Here is a 21,218-nt window from a genome sequence, read left to right as displayed (position 1 = left end):
CTTTTTTCTTTTTGCTTATGTGGTGCTGTGGAATCGAACCCAGGGCCTCATGCATGCAAGGCAAGCGCTCTACCACTGAGCCACCTTCCCAGCCCTCTAGCTTTTTTCTTTGGTGGTTAATTGGAGATAAGATTCTCACAACCTTTTCTCACCAGACTGGCTTTGAACCTTGATCCTCAGATCTCAGCTTCCTGAGTAGCAAGGATTACAGGCTTGAGTCAGCAGTGCTCTGTCCTCTCTCCAATTTCAAAGCTATTTCCATAGGAGGAAAACATAGACAAGTAATACAAAGATGTGTCCATGATTATCTATACAGATTTCTGCAAACCAACTGCAGTCTGCTGGACCAAACTGTGCTTGTCCAGTTGTTCCTTTGAGAGTTGTAGGAAACCTGTAACACTGGAGTATTTGGAGGAATGAATGATTCTGGCTTTCGTTCTGGGTTTATTGGGTCCAGTGCTTGAGGTGCTGGATTCTCATCCATTGTTTTGTTGACAAAAGCCTAAAGTTTGTTTTCTCCATTTATGGCATGAATGTTTGTACTATTAAGACAGAAGAGCCTTAAAGAAACATGTAAACCATATGATCTAGAATGTAAATATACTTCAAGAGCATTAGTCAGACTCGGGACTGTATATGAATACTGGCAAAATGTAGTGGCACAGATCAGCCACCATATGCTCTGTTTTGAGAGAACCTAATCTTAACAGTAGAAAATATAAGTGGGATTACCACATCACTAAAAGCTTAGCATCTTGCAGATGTTCATGTCAGAGTTTTCTTTAATCATTTTCTTCAATGACATGGAAACCAAATCCTTTAAATCCCAGTTCATTTGGCAGAAACGCATGTTTCCGTGTCCCTCCACCCTTGTTAGATGTGTCGTCACCACCTGCTGGCCTTGCAATTCATAATTTTGAGGCATTCCAGCTTTTCCTCCTAACTCAGCATCTTGTGTGTTTCATGTTTCTGACGACTTGGCTGCTGTTTCCTCCTCTCAAAGCTGCCGCTCTTTTGGTGTCCCAGAATGCTGGGTTTAAACGGTAAGCAAATAGATGCCGCAAATCTGATCAAGCTGAGGGCCTCAAGATCTGCCTGCTGAGCTCAGTCTGTGTGGCGCTGCAAGCAGACCATCTCCGCCATATGTCATCCTTCTGCTGTCTACATCCTTTTGGAGAGCTTCCTGGGAAACGCGCTTATTAAAGATTTTCATCCTGGGATTTTGTAATTTGATTTTAATTTTAATCTAATTTCCACTAACTTAGCAAATTTATAACATACCACCCACCGGCTTTATGCTTCCCAGCGTTTGATCTGGGTTTGGGAATAGAGAATTAATTGTGGAAATGTCCCACAAAAGCAGCGATGACGTGTGAAACATTAGTAGAACTTGCACAGTTCCAAGGGGTGAGCTATTTATTGCAATAAAACCTTCAGAATTACTATAAAAAATCTCATATTCTACATGACTCTAGACATTCACACACAGTGAGACCAAAGGAAAATATTCTTAGAAGAACACAAAGACACGATGCCTATGTGCATCTGATCATATAAAATAATATTTAATGAAATGATCGCCAAGAAATGGAAACAAAAGGTTTTTTCTTGGATGCTATTTTTGTTTTGTTTTGTTTGACTTGTTTGTAAAAAAAAAAAAAAAAAAGTCCCGCCAGGCTCCGGTGGCTCACGCCTGTAATCCTAACTACTCAGGAGGCTGAGATCTGAGGATTGCAGCTCAAAGCCAGCCCGGGCAGGAAAGACGGTGAGACTCCTATCTCCAATAAACCACCAGAAAACCGGAAGTGGCGCTGTGGCTCAAATGGTAGAGCGCTTAGCCTTGAGCTGAAGAGCTAAGGGACAGTGCCCAGGCCCAGAGTTCAAGCCCCATGACCGACAAAAAAAAAATCATAATGATGTTATTTTGATAAAAGTTCCAAAGTATCTGTCGGTAAAGTATTCGAAAGAGAAATGTGAACACAAATCTCAAGGAAAATTGTGGCTTCTTTCATTTATATTCTTAATTCCTCTCTATTAATTAATTAATTAATTAATTAATTAATTCCTCTGAGAATGTGTCATATCTTGACAAATGTGATATATTCACAGTCCAAAGAGATTTTTGTTTAATTCAAATGATAAGACCTAAAACTTCTCACAAGAATGGACTTGAGATGGAAAGAAATCGAAGTACTATTTTGTATTATTTCTTGACTAATAACATTAGTCATTTGAAATTGTACATTTGAGATGACAATGAAGTGGAGAATTCACAATTATACTCTTGAAAATGGAGCCAGAGAGGGATGAGGAACTTTGATATATGTAGAGGATTGAAAGGCACATACTTGATGGAAAGAAATTCTCTCAGAGCTACTCCAAGACCTCATGATCTTTTAATGAATCAATGGATTGATGAATGCACAGAAAGTCAAATATTAGTGGAAAGAATAAGTCAAAGGGATAAAGTATTGTCATTTTGCCATCTTGTCCTCTTGTGACTGAGATGCTTCCTAAAATACTCAGTTACAGTGGATTTTTGATGAGCTCTGCCCAGTAATAAAATTAATGTTAAAAAGATTGAAGTGAAAGCTACTCTTGAGATTCAGTACACCCTCTGCCTGAAGCATGTCTGAATTAGACAAGTCCCTCTTTCCCTGATTGTGGCAGTGTGTCAGTGGACAAATCTATTATATTAGAATACAGCCTGATTTCATACTGGTTGACTCTATATAATCTCAGACACCCAATTCTCTTCCCATGAAGTATAAATGTAATCCAAACTTCCGTGAATGATGTACATATTAAAATTAAGTCAAAGCAGGAAATATAAACAAAGACTTTGCTCATAATATAAACTTAATAAATACTGGCATCTGCATATATGGTACAATCCAGTTGACAAAAGAAACATAAAATGGGATAAAATTCACTTCGATCTTTTGACAGGCTCTGATTTCAAACAGAAGCTTGGTGTGGTTGTTGTGAGATTTTATTCAAATGAAAGAGTTCTCTCTGTGCAACAAATCTACTCCAACAAGTGACTGGACTTTGAGTTCTGTGAATGAACAAATTGTTTCTCTACTTTTAAGCTACTTTGAACTGGGCATATGCCACCTATAATCAAAAGAAAAGACACTTTTACTGGATGGTACCTAAGAATCCTTCCAGTAACAAACTTCTATAGTTCTGTGGGCACGGAAATCTATCATGTATGTATGTGTGTATATATGTGTGCATAATATATATGTATATGTGTGTGTGCATATATATACTGAGTTATGTATGAGTTAAATTCAAATAAGTGTTCATCAAGCATATAGTGCTTTGAACCAAAATGCCACTAGAAACAGGCATGTCAAAATAAATAAAACATGATTTATTCTCAAGGAATTTGCCATAGTTCAAGAAGCTTTTAATGAGGTTCCTGTATATATGTGTATATACACATACATCTGAATTCTCTACTAATAACATGGCTGAATTCTCATGATTTTTCCTGTTCAGGCATTAGTGGTTCACACATAATCCTAGCTACCCAGGAGACTGAGATCTGACATTTGCAATTCAAAACCTAGCCGGGCACAAAAATTCTCAAGACTCCTTATCTCCAATTAGTCAGCAAAATGCCGGAAGTACCAGCTGGGTTTGAACAAACTGTGAGAGCAAAAGGCCCTGAGTTTAACTTTCTCTTGAAGTATAACATGTAGAAAAATAAAAGCACAGAAATCAAGTATGTAGCTGATGGATTATCAAACATTTCTTCATCTCATTTGTGTACATGTTTGGCTTATGAAGCTTCTTTTTATCTATGGAAACCTTTTTTTTTTTTTTTTTGGTCTGGTCGTGGGGCTTGAACACTGGGCCTGGGCCCTGTCCCTCAGTTCTTCAGCTCAAGGCGAGCTCTCTACCACTACAGTGCCACTTGAGCTACAGTGCCACTTCCAGCCTTTTCTGCTTATGTGGTGCTGAGGAATGGAACCCAGGGCCTCATGCATGCAAGGCAAGCACTCTACCACGGAGCCACCTTCCTAGTCCTGAAAATTCTTTTTTAATGAATACTTCATTAATCTTTTCTATAGCTGGTACTCAAACCTTTTAGGATTCTAGTACAGAATAAGAATTTGTATCAGTGTACCAGTGGCTCATGCCTGTAATCCCTGCTACTTGGGAAGCCCAGGCAGAAAAATAAGTCAGACTCTTTATTTCTAATTAGCCACCAAAAAATAATGCCCAAATATGGAAATGGAGTTGTAGCTCAAGGAGTAGAGCACTATCATTGAGAGAAAAAGGTAAGGGGCAGTGCCCAGGCCCTGAGTTCGTGGCTTAGTACCAGCACACATGCACATGTACACAAATGGTTTCTAACTTGGTTTTAATGGATTATATGTATACTAGATCCCAATTGGGTTTCAGAGTCAGAAGGTTTGGGACTAAAATTCTAGCTCCTCTTCTCCCTTAATTACTTGCTGAAGGACTCTGGACTGTTTTTGTTCTTGTTTTGTTTTTTACTTCTATCATTTGTATATTCTCTAGAACATAACACAGACAACTTGTTTACCAAGTTATAGGATAAAATGAGCTAGTATTAGTAAAGTGCTTACAGCATGTAAAGAACATTTGGCTCTTAGGAGCTACAGTACTCCATTAGTAGCAGGGTAAGGATCATCTTCTCACCCTTTGTGATGAGGGTGAGGCTCTGTGATGCCAGGCTACAGGAGAACTCTAGAGGGTGAACACTGGACAGCCTAAACCATCATCTAGAATGTAAATGTGGAATGGAGAACTCTCCTGCCCACACTCCAAGTCACAGTGGGGCAGGTGTGAGGATTCCTGGTGGATGAAGCAGTAGGGAGCTGTTCATTCTCAAGTACATATACATGTAGCCATTCTTATTGGTGGGCATGTGTATGAATATGCAAATGTGACACTTCTTATTTAGACTGAACATCTGCTGTTCCCCTTAGGATGGAGACAGCCAGGGAAGGGAAGAAAGACTTTTTTTGTCATGTGAATGGGGTAGCAGGTGGCCTTTTATTCCTCTGCCTTTCCCAGCCCAACTCACTAAACCTTCCATTCCAGGAGCTTAAAAATTGAACTGCTCCCTCACCAACTTTAAGACACAAGAAGGAGTACTCAGATGTTGTCAGAATGTGCCTGGTCTCTCTGTAGAGTTTGTATCATACTCTTTGATTGACAAAGGGCTGCCCATAAAAATATCTGGAGAAGAACTATGAGTGTTAGTTATTGTTTGAATCGTCAATGTCCTCAAATGGCTCAAGTGTTAAATCTGGGTACGGGGGTTGACATCAGTATTCAGAGGTGGGGTTTTAGGATTGAAATGGATTATGAGGCCTCTGAACTTATCAAAATGGATTAATCCAATGGTGTGCTCAAAACTTAATGGGATATTGAGAAGTGGTGGAAATTTTAGGAGATATGAGAAAGTGTGTTTTGTTGGTGGAAATTTTAGGAGATATGAGAAAGTGTGTTTTGTCCCTGCACCCTGGTCCTCTCTCTGTGTCTCATTTGCTCTCTCTCCTTCCCAGATGCCATGGTGTGAGAGATGGGCTTCACCATGACCTTCAACTCTGATGTTCTGCCTTACCACAGGCCTAGAGACAAGACAACAGCTGACTGTGGACCAAAACTATGAGGCAAAAGTCATCTTTCCTCCATCAAGTTGATATTTTCTCAGATGCTTGTCACAGTTGTGGAAAACTCACATAGTGAGTGACAGTGGTTTAGATTTTTTTATGATTTAATTTTTTTAACATTTATTTAAGTGACATTTGGGCTCTATGGATATGTTGCTGGAATGATTGTGTGGGGATCTGTTACACTGATTCAATTACACAAAGGAAACCCACAAATCATACAATCATCTGCTTTGTTTCCTCTGTCCAGCAACAATCTCTGTCCACTCATCCCCTCCCTGGAGCCTGTCTCTTCTCTCAACTCCTTAGTCTGGTGGTTGCTATGGAAACCACCAAAGTAGTAGAGTGTGATATTTATCCATCCTTAATTCTCTCTAAATGCATACACACACTTACATTCACGCCCTCCCCCCACACACATACACATACATTGATAAAAACTGAGTGGACACTTAAGATGAGCCACCCAAAGATTTTCTATAAGAATCTAGAAACAATTAAGACCCACAACTCAATATGCTTACTACTTAAAATAACAAGTTACTGTCCATAGATATTTTCTGCCACTTTAGGTGAGGAATGAAAGATGGCAAGGCTAAGATGGGAGAGGCTACACAGAGAAAAGAAAAAGTAAGAAATGGAAATAAAAAACAGGAGACTTTGAGAACCTGATAATAAAATCCTTGAGATCCAGGGTGTGTGTGTGTGTGTGTGTGTGTGTGTGTGTGTGTGTGTGTGTGAACATGAGCACACGTGTTTATTTGATCTCACTAGGTGATTGGAATCTCTCCCCTCCACCCCAAACACACATTTTTATTGTGGTATTCAAATAGTACTTCTATTGGTAATAGTCATCACGGATCATACCAGGATTCCTATGTTAGTTTTTTGTTTTTTTGCCAATGCTCCACACTATCTTTTACCCTATAATAAGAATTTGAAGAGAACCAGTGTGTAGTTTGTGATGGGATGAAGGTAAGTAACTTCTTTTCCTTGTATTATAAAACTTTCAGAACTATAATACCTTCTTTGAAGCAGAGGTCTACAAGCAGGAGAAGCAAGATTAGAAGGAACATAAATTTAGAGGCCAGTGGAGTCTAGTAGAGTCAGATTTCACTGAGATTTTCTTTTTGTCTAAGGAGGAAGGCAAAGGGATAAGACTGAAAATAAGACAGAGAATGAAGCAATAAATCTAGGCTATCACAAAGAAGGAAAAGCACTAGAAACTATTTTGCTGCAGTCAGAGGAAGTGCTCATTGTGAACATGTGCAATCAGTCCATCCATAATCTTCATTTATTGAAAACTATGAATATAGACACACTACTTGGTTCTTGAAATACTGAAGTGTAATCTCTTCTTTCAAGGTGCTGTTTGCCAGTCACTTCAGAATTTACCAAAGGCACCAGCAGGTGTGAAGTTTCCGAACATAAAACTGACCAAATACCAGCACTATTTCTAGCCTAGTATCGACTGAGCTTTTCTGATATTGTCTTAGCATCATAAAAAATCTATATTAGGGAAAACAGTTTACTCCAGACATTTTAGGAAGTACATTTTGCTTCATAAAGGCAAGAAAGCTAGAAAATAAAATCATTACATATATACATATATAAATTGCATCTTGAAGGGCTTATATATCAATCGATCATATCAGCTTTCCTTGTTATCTGGGGCCATATGTATATATGTATATATGTGTGTGCATGTGCGTGTGCGTGTGTGTGTGTGTGTGTGTGTGTGTGTATGTATTATAAGCCCTTCAGCATGCAATTTTCCAAGGTGCACTATTAATTATGTTCTCTAATTACACTAGACTGTGCTAGCAAGCACACACATACAGGTGACTGATGAGAAACTAAGACACTGGATGGTCAGATAGGATTTTTTAAATTTTTTTTTTTTTGTCTGTCCTAGGGCTTGAACTTAGGTGCTGTCCCTGAGTTCTTTTGCTCAAGCTAGTGTTCTACCACTGTGAGCCACAGCACTACTAGCTTTCTGGTGATTAATTGGATATAAGAGTCTCATAGACTTTCCTGCCGGGGCTGGTTTTGAACCATGAAACTCAGATTTCAGCTTCCCAAGTAGCTAGGATTATAGGTATGAGCCGCAAATGCCCTACATTGGTAAATCATTTTTAAGAAAACTGCTTCCCAGTTTTATTTTAGATTGAAACAGGGACTAAAAGCAAATCATTTCTTTGGAAGGGACCCTTTTTCAATACATTTTGAACTGAGTTAAATTGTAGTATAGCCACACAGCTAGCATGAGCTGTTGGGAAACCAAAGATTTTTACTTACACAATCTAGTCAGTCAGTCTTGTTTTTGGCTAAGGAAGAAAGCATGGAGTTGGAACTCATAGACTCAGCACAATTTAATTATCCAATAAATTGTCCAGTGCCAGGGAGTGCAACCCAGCTCAATAGTGCATGGGAATTAGATGCTTTTTCCAATGATAAGTGCATTTGAGTGAGGGGCCACCTTCTTAAAATATAAAATTAGAGCTCAAGATTCACCTCAGTATATTAAAGACTCAAGATCTAGATCCAGATAGAAATAGGCATTTCTGTTGAGAAGCTACTAAGGCTGATGAGTGAAAATGAGAAATTCCATCCTGTCCTCACAGTTTACCATAAGAGGAACTTACTTGGTCCTTGTAGCTTACCCTAAGAGGAACAGATCAATGTGCTAGACTTCAATGAAGTATTCTATAACCATCCATGGACTGCTTTACTTGACCTTAGACTTCTCCACATTTAAATTTATTTCACCCCCTCCAAATTTGTAGTTTCATGCCAGTCAATAAAAGTAGTAGAAAAAAAGACCAGAATGAATGAATGGTTAATGGTACTGCTTCTATCCTTTCCATTTTCTATAGAAAATGGGGTATTTGCTTAGAGTTGAAGACAGATCTTTTATTTTACCACATTTTACTATACCAGACCACCCAGAGAAGTTACATTATTCATATTGTAAGCCATGTTTCTCTAATACAGTTTAAATTTCTTACAGAGTAGTTGAAAAACTCTTGTCCTGAACTTAGACAGGAAAAATAACTGTTATTCAATTTATCAGCTTCCCCCCCCCCACTTTTCAAACACTACTTATTGATCGACACTCTTTGGCTTTGTTATTTCTGAGGGTTATAATTTTAAATTCTCTTTTCATTTTAGACTTTACTATTCAAGTAGGCTGAAGTTTTCAGGTTTTTCTTTATTTTATTAAAATCTTATATAGTTTTTAGGTTTTGAAGAAACCTTTCATCATTAAGTTATTCACATATTAAGTGTATAGTATATATTCACAATGTAGTAGGCTCTGACCCCAAGCACTGGAGCTAGTAATACAGAATATTACTAAAGAAAATATTCTATTAGGAAAAACTTACTCTGAGTAAGAAATAATTAAATTAATTTCAGATGCTGTGAAACTACTATGAAAAGGTAAATAAAATGCATTAGCAGAGGGTAACTCCCAAACAGATGGTAAGGTAAAATTGGGGAAGCTGGATTGCAGAAGGATAAGCAAAGACAAAAGCTCTGAAATAGGGAAGATGTCAGGAATCTGACATAGGAAAAGAAAAGAAAAGAAAACAGCCTGAAGTCTATATGGCCCCAAATGGCATAAGTCAGGTAGGGGTAGGAAAAGAAATATTTTGGAAGTTTCGTAAGAAGTCTGGAATTATTATCAGCCTATGGAAATACTTTAGGTAACAGTGTCACATAATTCAATTTATATTTTACAAAGAACACTCCTGGAAATCAGAGGGTTATAAAAAGAGAAGAAGAGTAGAATCATGGAGAATTATTCCACTTAGCTTATTTGCCAAAATCAGATTGGCAGGTGTTCAGCACAGACACACACCTGGTTATATGCTCATGGTCCCTCTTCCATTGGTGACAATGCAAATTGATTCCTCCCGTGGAGATTGGCTTACGTTTGATGAAGGTTAAGCATATATGGAACAGCTGGTATCTAAGTTATATGACTGCCATAAAACGTGCACAGGACGATGCCTTTATAGCATCCATTACAGAGTAGTCAGAAGTGGCAGGTATTATTGATGATTACCAGTTTCTTTCTTTGCTTCTGTGTGTGTGTGTGTGTGTGTGTGTGTGCATTGTGTATTTGGACCTGTGAAAATAGCATAGAATTTCCACTACCATTATGTTGTGTGTACTATTTTTTTTTGTCAGTCGTGTGGGCTGAACTCTAGGCCTGGGCGCTGTCCCTCAACTCTTCAGCTCAAGGCTAACACCCTACTACTTGAGCCACAGCACCACTTTTGGCTTTTTAATTTTATATGGTGCTGAAGAATTGAACCCAGGGCCTCATGCATGCAAGACAAGCATTCGACCACTGAGTCAACTTCCGAGCCCAAGTGTGTACTCTTAAACTGAGTTTCTTGTGGCCTGTTGTCTGATTTTGAACTGAACAGTGATACCGTTGTAAGTGTGCTACTATAAATAATTTGTCATCAGGGAAGAGGTCCTTAGGTTTTTCTTTGATCAGAAAAGGGGATTTGCATACATATAATTGAGTAAAGTAGTATCAAACAGGTTGACTAACAAGACAGAAATAGACATATCTGAAATGTACTTAGAACTCAAAAAATTAAATCCCCCAACAACAAATCCTCAAAGAAACAATTGCCCAATTAATAAGTAGGCTAAAGGCTTAAAGAGAGACAGACTTCTCTGAAGAGGAAATAAGAATGGCCAATAGACACATGAAGAAACATTCAACATTTCTGGCCATAAAAAAAATGCGAATCAAAACAACATTGAGATTCTACCTCACCCTAGTTAGAATGGCTATAATCAAGAACTCTAATAACAACAGATTCTGGAGGGGATTTGGCCAGAAGGGAACCCTACTGCATTGTTGGTGGGAGTGTAAACTTGTTCAACCACCTTGGAAAGCAGTATGGAGGTTCCTCAAAAGAATCCCCATAGACCTCCCCTATGACCCAGCAATCCCACTTTTGGGCATTTACCCAAACGATCACAAACAAGGCCCTACTAAAGCTACCAGCACAACTATGTTTACTGCAGCATTATTTACCATAACTAAGATATGGAACCAACCCAAAAGCCCATGGAATATCTATATATCTATATAGATATATGAATTCTATGCCTCCATCAGAAAGAATGACACTGCCCCATTTTTTAGGAAATGGAAAGACTTGGAAAAATTATATTAAGTGAAGTAAGCCAGGCCCAAAGAAACATAGGTCCCATGGTTTCCCTTATTTGTAATAACTAGCATATGTCTAGGATAATCTTACCAGACAAGCAGAAATGGTCAAAAGCTATGTATATATAACCATATAAAATGATGCTAAGTGAAATTAACCCCTAGATATGGACAGAAGAGGTTTTAACTTTGTCGCTATGTTTTTTAATGTACTATGTGATTTTTTTTGTTTCTTTTGTATGTTCTTCCCCCATGGTATAACCCCTGTTGTCACTGTATTTGATTCTGGTGCCCTGCATCTTGAATATACATTCTTTCTAATTTGAGGAAGGGAAGGGAATAATCAAATGCTGAAACAAGGATACATATTGACCTATTGTAACAATGAGATGTACAAGAAATTATGTTGAAAACGAACTTTACAACTTGTGGGGGGGGAGGGATGAGTTGGGGAGGTGGGAAGGAAGGTAGGGGGGAAACAAAGGAAAAGGTAACAATGCTCGATAGGAAATATACTAATTACTCATATACTATAACCTCTCTGTACAGTATCTTTACAATAAAAATATTAAAAAGACAGAGATAGAGATGGAGAAACATATGGATAGTGTGGGAGTCAGATAACCAAAGAAAATGAGAGAGAGACAAAGAAAGATATAGGCATCTTATAGTGAATACTAAAAAGAAAAGATACTAAAAGTAGCCAGAGAGCCAGAGAAAAGTGATGACAGATCATTTACAAAGAAGCAACAAGTAGAACAACTAAATAAAATATTTCTCAATATAACAATAAAATCCAGAGTAAGTTCATAAAACTAGAAAATAAAAACAAAAACAAAAAAACCTACAAGCACTAGACAAGTCCTTCCTTCCTTCCTTCCTTCCTTCCTTCCTTCCTTCCTTCCTTCCTTCCATTGTAGGGCTTGAACTCAGGACCTGGGCATTGTTCCTGAGCCTCTCTGTGCTCAAGGCTAATGCTTTCCCACTTGAGCCACAGGGCCACTTTAAGTTTTTGAGTGGTTAATTGAAGATAAGAGTTTCTTGGGGACTTTCCTGCCCTGGCTAGCTTTGAACTGTGATTCTTAGATCTCAGCCCCCTGAGTAGCTAGGATTATAGGCATAAGCCACTAACACCCAAATCATCAGCTAAGTTTTTAGTGATTATAATCATGAGATCAAAATGGAGCTCCTTTTTTGAAGGTAAAACTTATTTGAAGGTCAAACTTACTACATATGTAAACTAATATATGCAGTGTGCTATTGTGTAAAAAATGGGTGAAAAACTGTAAAAAATGGAAGATCAGAGGAATGTTGAGAAACACTCAACAACATTTAAAAACTGTAACATAACAAACATACTGTAACATTGTAGATCAGTGGGAACAACAATGCATCCTGTAGTAAATAACCTTAAGAAATGTTGAAAGGGGTGACATTGATCAAGATGCATTGTATTCATAAACGGTTTTGTTAAATGACAGCTTCTTTGTACAACTACTTAAAGGTAATACAAATAAGTTAAAAAGTTGTTATTTTTAATGTACATGTGATTTTTTTTTGTATTTTTCCCCTTATGGTTAGTCCTCCGTTGTCACTGTATTTGATTTTGGTACCCTGTGTATTATATATATGTTTATCTGAATTAGGGGAGAGAAGGGGAACAACAAAATGGTGAGACAAAGGACAAAGTGGGAACCAATGCAATAGCGATATTCACAAGACAATATGTTGGAAATGATCTGTACAACTTGGGGGACTGGGGAGGGGAGTGGGAGAAAAATGAGGGAGGGGGTAACATTTGAAAAGAAATGTACTAACTACCTTATTTATGCAACTGTAACCCCTCTGTGAAAGAGCAAGGAAAAGATTGACCTTATCTAAAAAGAAATGTACTCTTTACTTGACTCATGTATCTGTAACCCCTCTGTACATCACCTTTATAATAACAATAAAAAACGTAAAAGAAGAGTTGCTACCAAAGACAAAAATAACCTAGATTTTCTCCTCTATTATCTTCCAATAATATTATTGCTTTTATTTCGCATTAAAAAACAGGATTCCTACTTCACATCGTTAACAAAAAACAATTACAAATAGATTCGAAATTTTAATGGTTAAAGGAAAGACTTAGAAACCTTTAGAAAAAATAATTTCACATATCTTTATGACCCTAGGCTATGGAATCATTTCTTAAATAAAACAAAAAATTAGCTTTAAAAGATTTATATATCAAATTACCAAAATTAAATTATCTGCGTATCCTATGGACACCTTAAAGAAGGAGACCAGGCAAACTATAGCTGAGAGATGTGTTTACTATGTATGGGAAATACAGGATTATTAAGACAATATATACACCATTTACAAGTTACCACATGAAAACCAAACTTATTAAATATGGACATAAGACAAAAATAGATACAATTAAACTGTGCAAAAGGAATGATTAGCATGTTTCATTTTCACACAATGGAATATTAGGAAGCAATAAAAATGAGTAAGTGATCGTGATTAATGACATGGAGCAATTTTAGAAGCAATATTAAATCCAGTAGAGGGTGGTTTATACACCTAAAGGTGGCACCATTGAAAGAAATCACAGAACCTATAAATGTAAACAGTGCATTACTTGAAGACATTCACAAAACATAACTATTTCTCTGTTGAAAGAAGAAAAACACATTACTTTTTTTTCTTGTGCCTGTCCCGTTCTTGTGCTCAGTTCCTGAGCCTCTTTGCTCCAGATTAGCACTCTAACACCTGAGCCACAGGTCCACTTCCCAGCTTTCTGGGAGTTTATGGACTCTCCTATCCAGGCTGTCTTTGAGCAGTAATCCTCAGAGCTCAACCCACTGAGTAGCTAGGATTATAGGCCTGAGCTCCTGGCACTGGAAACATTACTCTTGAATCTGCACTTTTTACTGACATGTCTCCTTTGTGGCTTCTCCCTTACATATCCAAAATGGTAAGGGCATGCTTTCTTTCCTATCATCTCACGCTTTAAGCGTAATGTATTCAAAAAGCAGCTCGCTATTTTCTCTCACAAATTTTCTTTATTCCCCTCTTTTCCTCTCCTGAGTCAAGACTGCCATAATACACATCTCATTTTATTGTATGTCTTGTTCCCTTACTCTCATATTAACTAACTCACCTGTCAACTCCATCAATTTTGCTTTCTTAATATAGCCGAAAATTTCCCATGCCCTGTTCTTCACTATTTTCTTATCTTAATAAAGAAACTTAAAATGGAATTGTATTCATCCATCAGGAAGAATAATATTATGTCATTTGCAGGAAAATAGATGGACCTGGAAAAAAACATGTTGAGTGAAATAAGTCAGGCTCAGAGAGACAAAGGAAAAAGGTGCATGTTTTCTCTTGTGTGGAAGTTCAATTCAAATTATAAACATATATAAAATCCACATTCCTGACCATATGCATATATTCACAATCAAACTAACTAAAGTGTGGTATACTTAGGGTTTGATTCCCATGGTGTCAACCCCATTGAATTATTTACAGTTTAACAAAATGAATACCAGAAAACCAAAACATTTCTTGCAAGGTGGGGGGAGGTGTTAAGGGGAAGAAGGGAGGGAAAATGAGTGGAGAGAGGAATAGTAGGTAAATATATTCATAATATTCAATGTACATTTGTAAAAATGGAACTAGGTGACGGGGGGGATAGGTAGGGCTGGCGTAGATAGGGTTGGACAGAATGATAGACACTGATCAAGATGTATTGTATTCAGAAATTGACTTGTTCAATTGAAACTCCTTTTTTTTTTCAACTTTTTTTTTCTTTACACAGACTTTATTACTTGAGCATCCCTGATCCAAAAATCCAAAATCTGAAATACTCTAAGATACAAAACTTTTTAATGTCATGTTTGTGTTAGAAATGTGGCTCACACCTGTAATCCTGGCTACTCAGGAGACTGAGATCTGAGCATCACAGTTTGAAACCAGTTGGGGAGGAAAGTCTGTAAGATTCTTTTTTTTTTTCCTTCAGATTTTTTTTAATTTTTTTTATTGTAAAGATACTATACAGAGGGTTACAGATACATGAGTGAGGTAATGAGTACACTTCCTCTTGAACATTGTTAGCCCCTCCATTGTTTTCCCCCTACCATCCCCTCCCTCCCTCCCTTCCCCGAAGTTCTTTTTTTTTTTTTTTTGATTGTGATTAAGTGATTACATAATTTGTAAGTCACAAGTTCATTCTAACTTTCCTGGAGCAAATTGTCTATCACAGTCTGTAATATATAACAGTGTTCACATGTTATACACCATACATGTGATCAGCAGCATGGGGATATTTAGTAGTGGTTCAACCAGATGAGCAGGAGTTCTTTGTTTCTTAAGTCCTGTTAGTTTTGTCGTATCACCTAACATTTTGGATTTAGCATCCACTTATCAGGGAGATCATGTACCGTTTGTCTGTTTGCTCTTGGCTTACCTCGCTCAACATGATTCCTTCTAGCTCCATCCATTTCCCTGCAAATGCCATTATTTTGTCATTTCTAATGGCTGCATAATATTCCATTTTTACCTCTACTATTGTCTCTACTACTGGTATTGCTGTCTCTAAACAGTTTCATGTACTGCATTATATGCATATGTGCAGTCTTGCTCTTTTGCTCACAGCCCCTTGGTAAGACTCTGGCTTATATTTCAGAATATATTAATAGGTGAATTTCTGAATAAAGTTTATAAGGTTCAAACTTCATGGCATGACATGCAAGTCTTTCAAGACTTCCTACAGCCTCATAAATCGTTACTTACTTTCACACCTTCCTTTCTTGTCACCAGATCTGCTTCATATATACTTGTGTCTTAGATTGTTGTGCCTACAATTTTCCCTGTAGTTAGTGAGCTCTCTCTCTCTCTGTGTTACACACACACTCTCTCTTTGTGCCCATCCTGGGGCTTGACCCCAAGGCCTGGACAATGTCCCTAAGCTTTTGTGTTCAAGACAAGCACTGTATCAGTAGAGCCACAGCTCTACTTCTGGCTTGTTGATGGTTAATTGGAGATAAGAGTCTCATGGACTTTCCTGCCTGAGTTGTTTTTGAACCAGAGTCCTCAGATCTCAGCCTCCTGAGTAACCAGGATTATAGGCATGAGTCACCAGAGCCTGGCTCCTATTTGTTTTCTAGGGCAGTACTTCTACGGAAACTCCTCCCTGATCCTTGTTGCTTCCTAGCCTTGGCCAGGAGCACCTTAAATGGAGGTGTTGACGGTGTTACTAATATCAAGCTACTCATCACTTGGTTTGAAATGGATTGTCGACTGAGCCATCCTCTGCACTTGCCTTTAAACTTGGAGAGCTGAGTCAGCATTCCATTTATATTTTCATTTTACATGCACATATCAATACATGGCCTGTAACTCTGAATTAAGTGATGTTAATTTCTCCAGCACTATTAACATAAAAAACAAGCAAAAAGATAATGAATATAGTAGGTAATCCCTTAAAAGCTTTTCCAAATGACTCTTTTCATATTTGCTTTTAATGACTTTGCATTCTACCTGCTGTTTCTGCCAATCTCAATCTGAGCTGACGGAATTATGTCATTCTTGCTATAATGATAACCTTTCCTTTTTTTTCTTTGATAAGAGTAGGAAAGGAGAGGTGCCCAGGATGCTAAAGATCAAACTTCATTAGTTACCTTGAAATATCTTGCTATAGAGGACTTTTTAAGGTATTTTCCCCTTTAAAAAATATGTCTTTTCTCAACCTCAGACTTGAAACGTTGAAATTACTGCAGAGGGAGTAGGATAAACACTAGAACTCATAGGTTTAGGTAGAAACTCTTTGAAAAGCACCCAAGGGGGGCATCAGATGGGAGAGAGACTTGACACATGGGATTACTTCAAAGTGAGAAGTTTCTGCACAGTAAAAGCCATAGTTACTACACCAGAAAGACAACAAACAGACTAGGAGAGCCTTATCATCAATACATCAGAAAAGGTGTAATATCCAAATTATACAAGGAACTCAAGAAACACCTCCCAAAGCTAATAAATCAATTGCTGAATGTCCGAAGGTGCTAAGGAGTGACTTCTCAAGAAGAGGTAAGAATGGCAAAGAAACACATGAGGAAATGCTCATCACCCCTGGCTATAAAGAAGTGCAAATCAACACAACTCTGAAGCCAGACATCACAGTGGCTCACGCCTGTAATCCTAGCTACTCAGGAGGCTGAGATATGAGGATCGTGATTCAAAACCAGTCCATGCAGAAAAGTCTGTGAGACTCTTATCTCCAATAAACCACCAAAAAAACCGGAAGTGGCACTGTGGCTCACACGGTAGAGCACTTGCTCACCTTGAGCTGAAGTGTGCAGGGACAGCAACCAAGCCCAGAGTTCAAGCTCCACAATACACACACACACACACACACACACACACACACACACACACACACACACGCAAAAAAAAACCCTGAGATTTCATCTCACCCCAGTTAGATTGGCCAACCTTGTGACTTGAAACAACAACAAATACTGGCAGGGATGAGGGGAAAAAAGAAACCTATTGCATTGTTGGTGGGAATGTAAACTAGTACAACCACTCTGAATAGCAGTCTACAGCTTCCTCAAAAAACTGAACATAGATCTTCCTTATGATCTAGCCATAACACTCCTGGACATCTATCCAGAACATCAGAAGCCAGGATAAAATAAAGACACTTGCACATCTATGTGCATTGCTGCACTGTTCACAATAGCCAAGTTATGGAAACATACCAGATGCCCTTCAATAGATGAGTAGATCCGAGAAGACAATTGTACCTATACACAATAAAAATTTACACAGCCATTAGAAAGAATAATGTGTCATTTACAGGGGAATGGATGGACCTAGAACAACTCATGTTAAATGATCAAGCCAAACTCAGAGACACAAATGGTACATGTTTTCTCTCATATGGGGAAATAGATCTAAAATACCAGGGCATAATAAATTATACAGATGTGTTGGCAGTTATACACAGTGAGACCAAAGGAGTATACCCTTAGGAGAGGAAGAGAAAGGCACAGTGCTTATGCATATTGATCATAGAAAACAATATTTATCGAAATGAACTCTAGAAAATGAAAACAAGAAGTTTTGTTGTTGTTTTTATTTCTGTTTTGTTCTGTATGTTCACTTATATGACTATGGGAGGGTAAGGGGAAGCACAGAAATAGAAGGACAAAGATTGAACAAATGCAGCAATGGTACTCACTGGACACTATCTTGAAAATGAATTATGCAACTTGTGGAAAGGATGGAAGGAAAAAACTGGGAGAGAGACAGGGAAGGGGTAATATTGTCCAAAAAGAAATGTATTCTTTACCTGACTTATGTAACTGTAAACCCTTTGTATATCACCTTCATAATAACAATAAAAATTAAGAATGTCTTTTTCCCTACCTGTTTTTGGAAGTTTTGAGTACATATTGCATTTCAGATGTATGACATACATCTTTTCTCAGTTTGTAGCTTTCCCTTTTATTGTCTTAACAAAGTCATGATGAATTTATCTTAATTTATCAGTTCTTAATTTATCAGTTCATCAATCCTTTTCTCTATTGTTATTGTGTTCATGTCCTGTTCAAGAAATTTCAGCTTGTTCCAAAGACATGAGGGTATTTTGCAAGATATTCTGAAATGTTTGCTTCTAGAAAATTGGCTTCATTATTTAGGTCTATAGTTCATCTGGAATTGAGTTTTATGTATGATACGAAGTAGAGACCAATATTTACTTTTTCATATGGATTAAAATGGATTCATCATTTATTAATGAATCATCATTTATAGATTAAATAATCAAATATTGATGAATCATCATTCATTGATTAAATCAGATTCATTCATTTATTGATAATGTAGCTTATCTTTTTTCCACTATAGTAGCATCTTAGTCTATATAAACTGAGTCAGTCCATAATCCTTTGCCATTGGCTAATTGTATAGTATTTCTCTAATTATTTATTGAGTCAGTTATTGTAAGGTTATAATATTTTGGTTTATGGTAGCATATATCCTCAAATAATCTCCTCTTCCTCCTCCTCCTCCTTTTCTTCCTCCTTCTCCTCCTTTTCATTGCCATAGTTACTCTCTGATCATGTGGTTCAATTTATAATTAGTTTGGGAAAATGTATACTAGTTTATGTGAGTACATTTTAATTGATGTAAATGTTTCATATTTTATTCTTTTTTCCAATAAATTCAACACTTGTACATCTGTCTGTATTGCTATGTGTTGATCAACTCCATTTGAACTCCCTGCTTCATAGAATTCTAGGGTATGGATGCACTCTGGTTTACTGAATCCACTCTTCCAGTAATGGACACCTAGATTTCAGAGTCCATTTATAACAAATAGAGCTACCATGAAAGTCTCTATGAAATTCCCTGTATGGACTTATGTGAAAAACTTGAATACATATTTAACAGTGCAATTAACAAATCATAGATTATAAATACTTGTACTTAAGTAGACTAAATAATGTCACATGCTTTTCTACAAAACAGATACCCTAGACTGAGGAGGTATACAAATAATTGCATTAGGGTTCCTAACCACACATATATTAAGTTCTCTCTTAATCTAAACATCTAATGAAGTGCCTCACGGCAACTTTGGTTCTGATTACTAATTTCTGATTAAATGGTTGCTCTACCCAGTGGATTTAGATATTAGAGATATAGTCTTCCATTCTTTCTTCTATTAAATTTATACACACTATTAAGATGAACTTTTCTATTCAATAGTTGATCTGTATTTGTTTAAACTTGGTGCATATGACAACTCTAAAACTTTTGTAATGTATTATCATTGTATATGTATTAGTTTCACTGGAGTGTCAGCCTTCTGAACCATACCATTTTGTGATCACACTCCATTAACAGGGTGCTTGGGATAGGGAAAGTAAGAGGACTTGAATATCATGATAAATGATCAAGTTTTAAGCTGCTAGGGGTCCATATCTTGACTCACCCAAGAGACCTCATATATCTCAAAAGTGAAGAGAAGCTAGTGACACAGGCTGGTGACCCTTATGGTCTCCTTTATCTCTGTTTCAGGGGATCTGTCTAATCTTTAGTGGAATCTTTTGTACTTATTAGCAATAAGAGGTCAAAGACCTTCATCAGATCTCAGGACAAAGTGGGGATTTCCTTTATCCCTTCCTTTATTGAGGTGTACAGACAGAGGAGGAATCTGCATTTTATTGCTTTGTCTAATTATATAGAATGGACAAAAGAAGAGATAAAGCAATCAACACATTTAAAATATAATAATTTCTTATACATTCTCCTCATAAGTAAAGATAGAGAATTTATTATCTTGTTTCAAGTATCATTGACATTTATTGCTCTACCATCATATACCATAAATAACAAATTAACTCCTATACTGTATAAACAGCACATAAGCTGTGCACCAGTGGCTCACACTTGCAATACTGGCTACTTAGGAGGCTGAGATCTAAGGGTCCTAATTTGAAGCTAGCCCAAAGAAGAAAAGTCCATGAGCCTCAAATATTCAATTAACCAGCAAAAAGCTAGAAGTGGAGCTGTGGCTCAAGTGGTTGAATTCCAGTTTTAAGCAAAAAAAATCTAGTGCTAAAGCTCTGAATTCAAATCCCAGTACTGGCACAAAAAATTACATAAGATATTCACATGTAGTCACAGAATATCTGCTTTTTGCTCTATTAGCTTTATTCATTTTTGAAAGTGGCCATTTTGGATATTCTCTGATTATTTTATTTTTTATCACAAATTCGTATTTCTTATCTTTAGGCAAACTAGACTCCAAATTAACAACAGAAAAGTATGCACTAAAATCAGTTTTATAGTTTATCTTAAGAAGTAGTGAAACAGCAAGATGTGATTCAGCATAAACTTAAATGAAAGCAGATTTTAAAATGAAGTTTAGAAAAGATACGTACTCATTTGGTAACCTTCTGCACAATACCTAAATAATAGTAAAAGGTTTTTTTTTTAATGAAAAAAAGAAGCAATGAAACAAATTTCTCATAAACTGCATAGACAGAAATAGCTAAATTAATCTGTCATTATTGGGGCTATCCAGGGGTTATAAATAAAGGCAAATACAGAAAACACACTAATTATATGAAATGTATAATTAGAATGAGGTCCAAACAAGTGGTAGTTAGCCTTTTCAACAAAGATTCAAAACATTTTATATATTTTAATTAATTTCACATGTGAATTAGATAAGCTATCATTCTAAAATTATGCAATTTACAAAGTACTAGAAAACATAGTCTTACTGCTATATGCATGTCCCTTCTTACTGTTGACTTTTGCCTCAAGTGGTTTTGGCCTTGATTTTTTTTCAAATGGGT

General features: G+C 37.0%; 1 protein-coding gene across 1 annotated transcript in view; it reads right to left on the bottom strand.

The window, feature by feature from the left end:
- Kcnh8 (potassium channel, voltage gated eag related subfamily H, member 8) overlaps nucleotides 1-21,218 on the bottom strand; it is a 404,007-nt gene that overhangs the window by 52,636 nt on the left and 330,153 nt on the right. The window contains exon 12 of the mRNA XM_013022138.1: nucleotides 3,926-3,941. Coding sequence (XP_012877592.1) covers nucleotides 3,926-3,941 — 16 coding nt within the window. The remainder of the gene's footprint in view (nucleotides 1-3,925; nucleotides 3,942-21,218) is intronic.

This window comes from Dipodomys ordii, unplaced genomic scaffold, assembly GCF_000151885.1.
Source record: "Dipodomys ordii isolate 6190 unplaced genomic scaffold, Dord_2.0 Scaffold60, whole genome shotgun sequence".
Taxonomy (NCBI): Eukaryota; Metazoa; Chordata; class Mammalia; order Rodentia; family Heteromyidae; genus Dipodomys; species Dipodomys ordii.
This window is presented reverse-complemented; position numbering and strand designations above follow the sequence as displayed.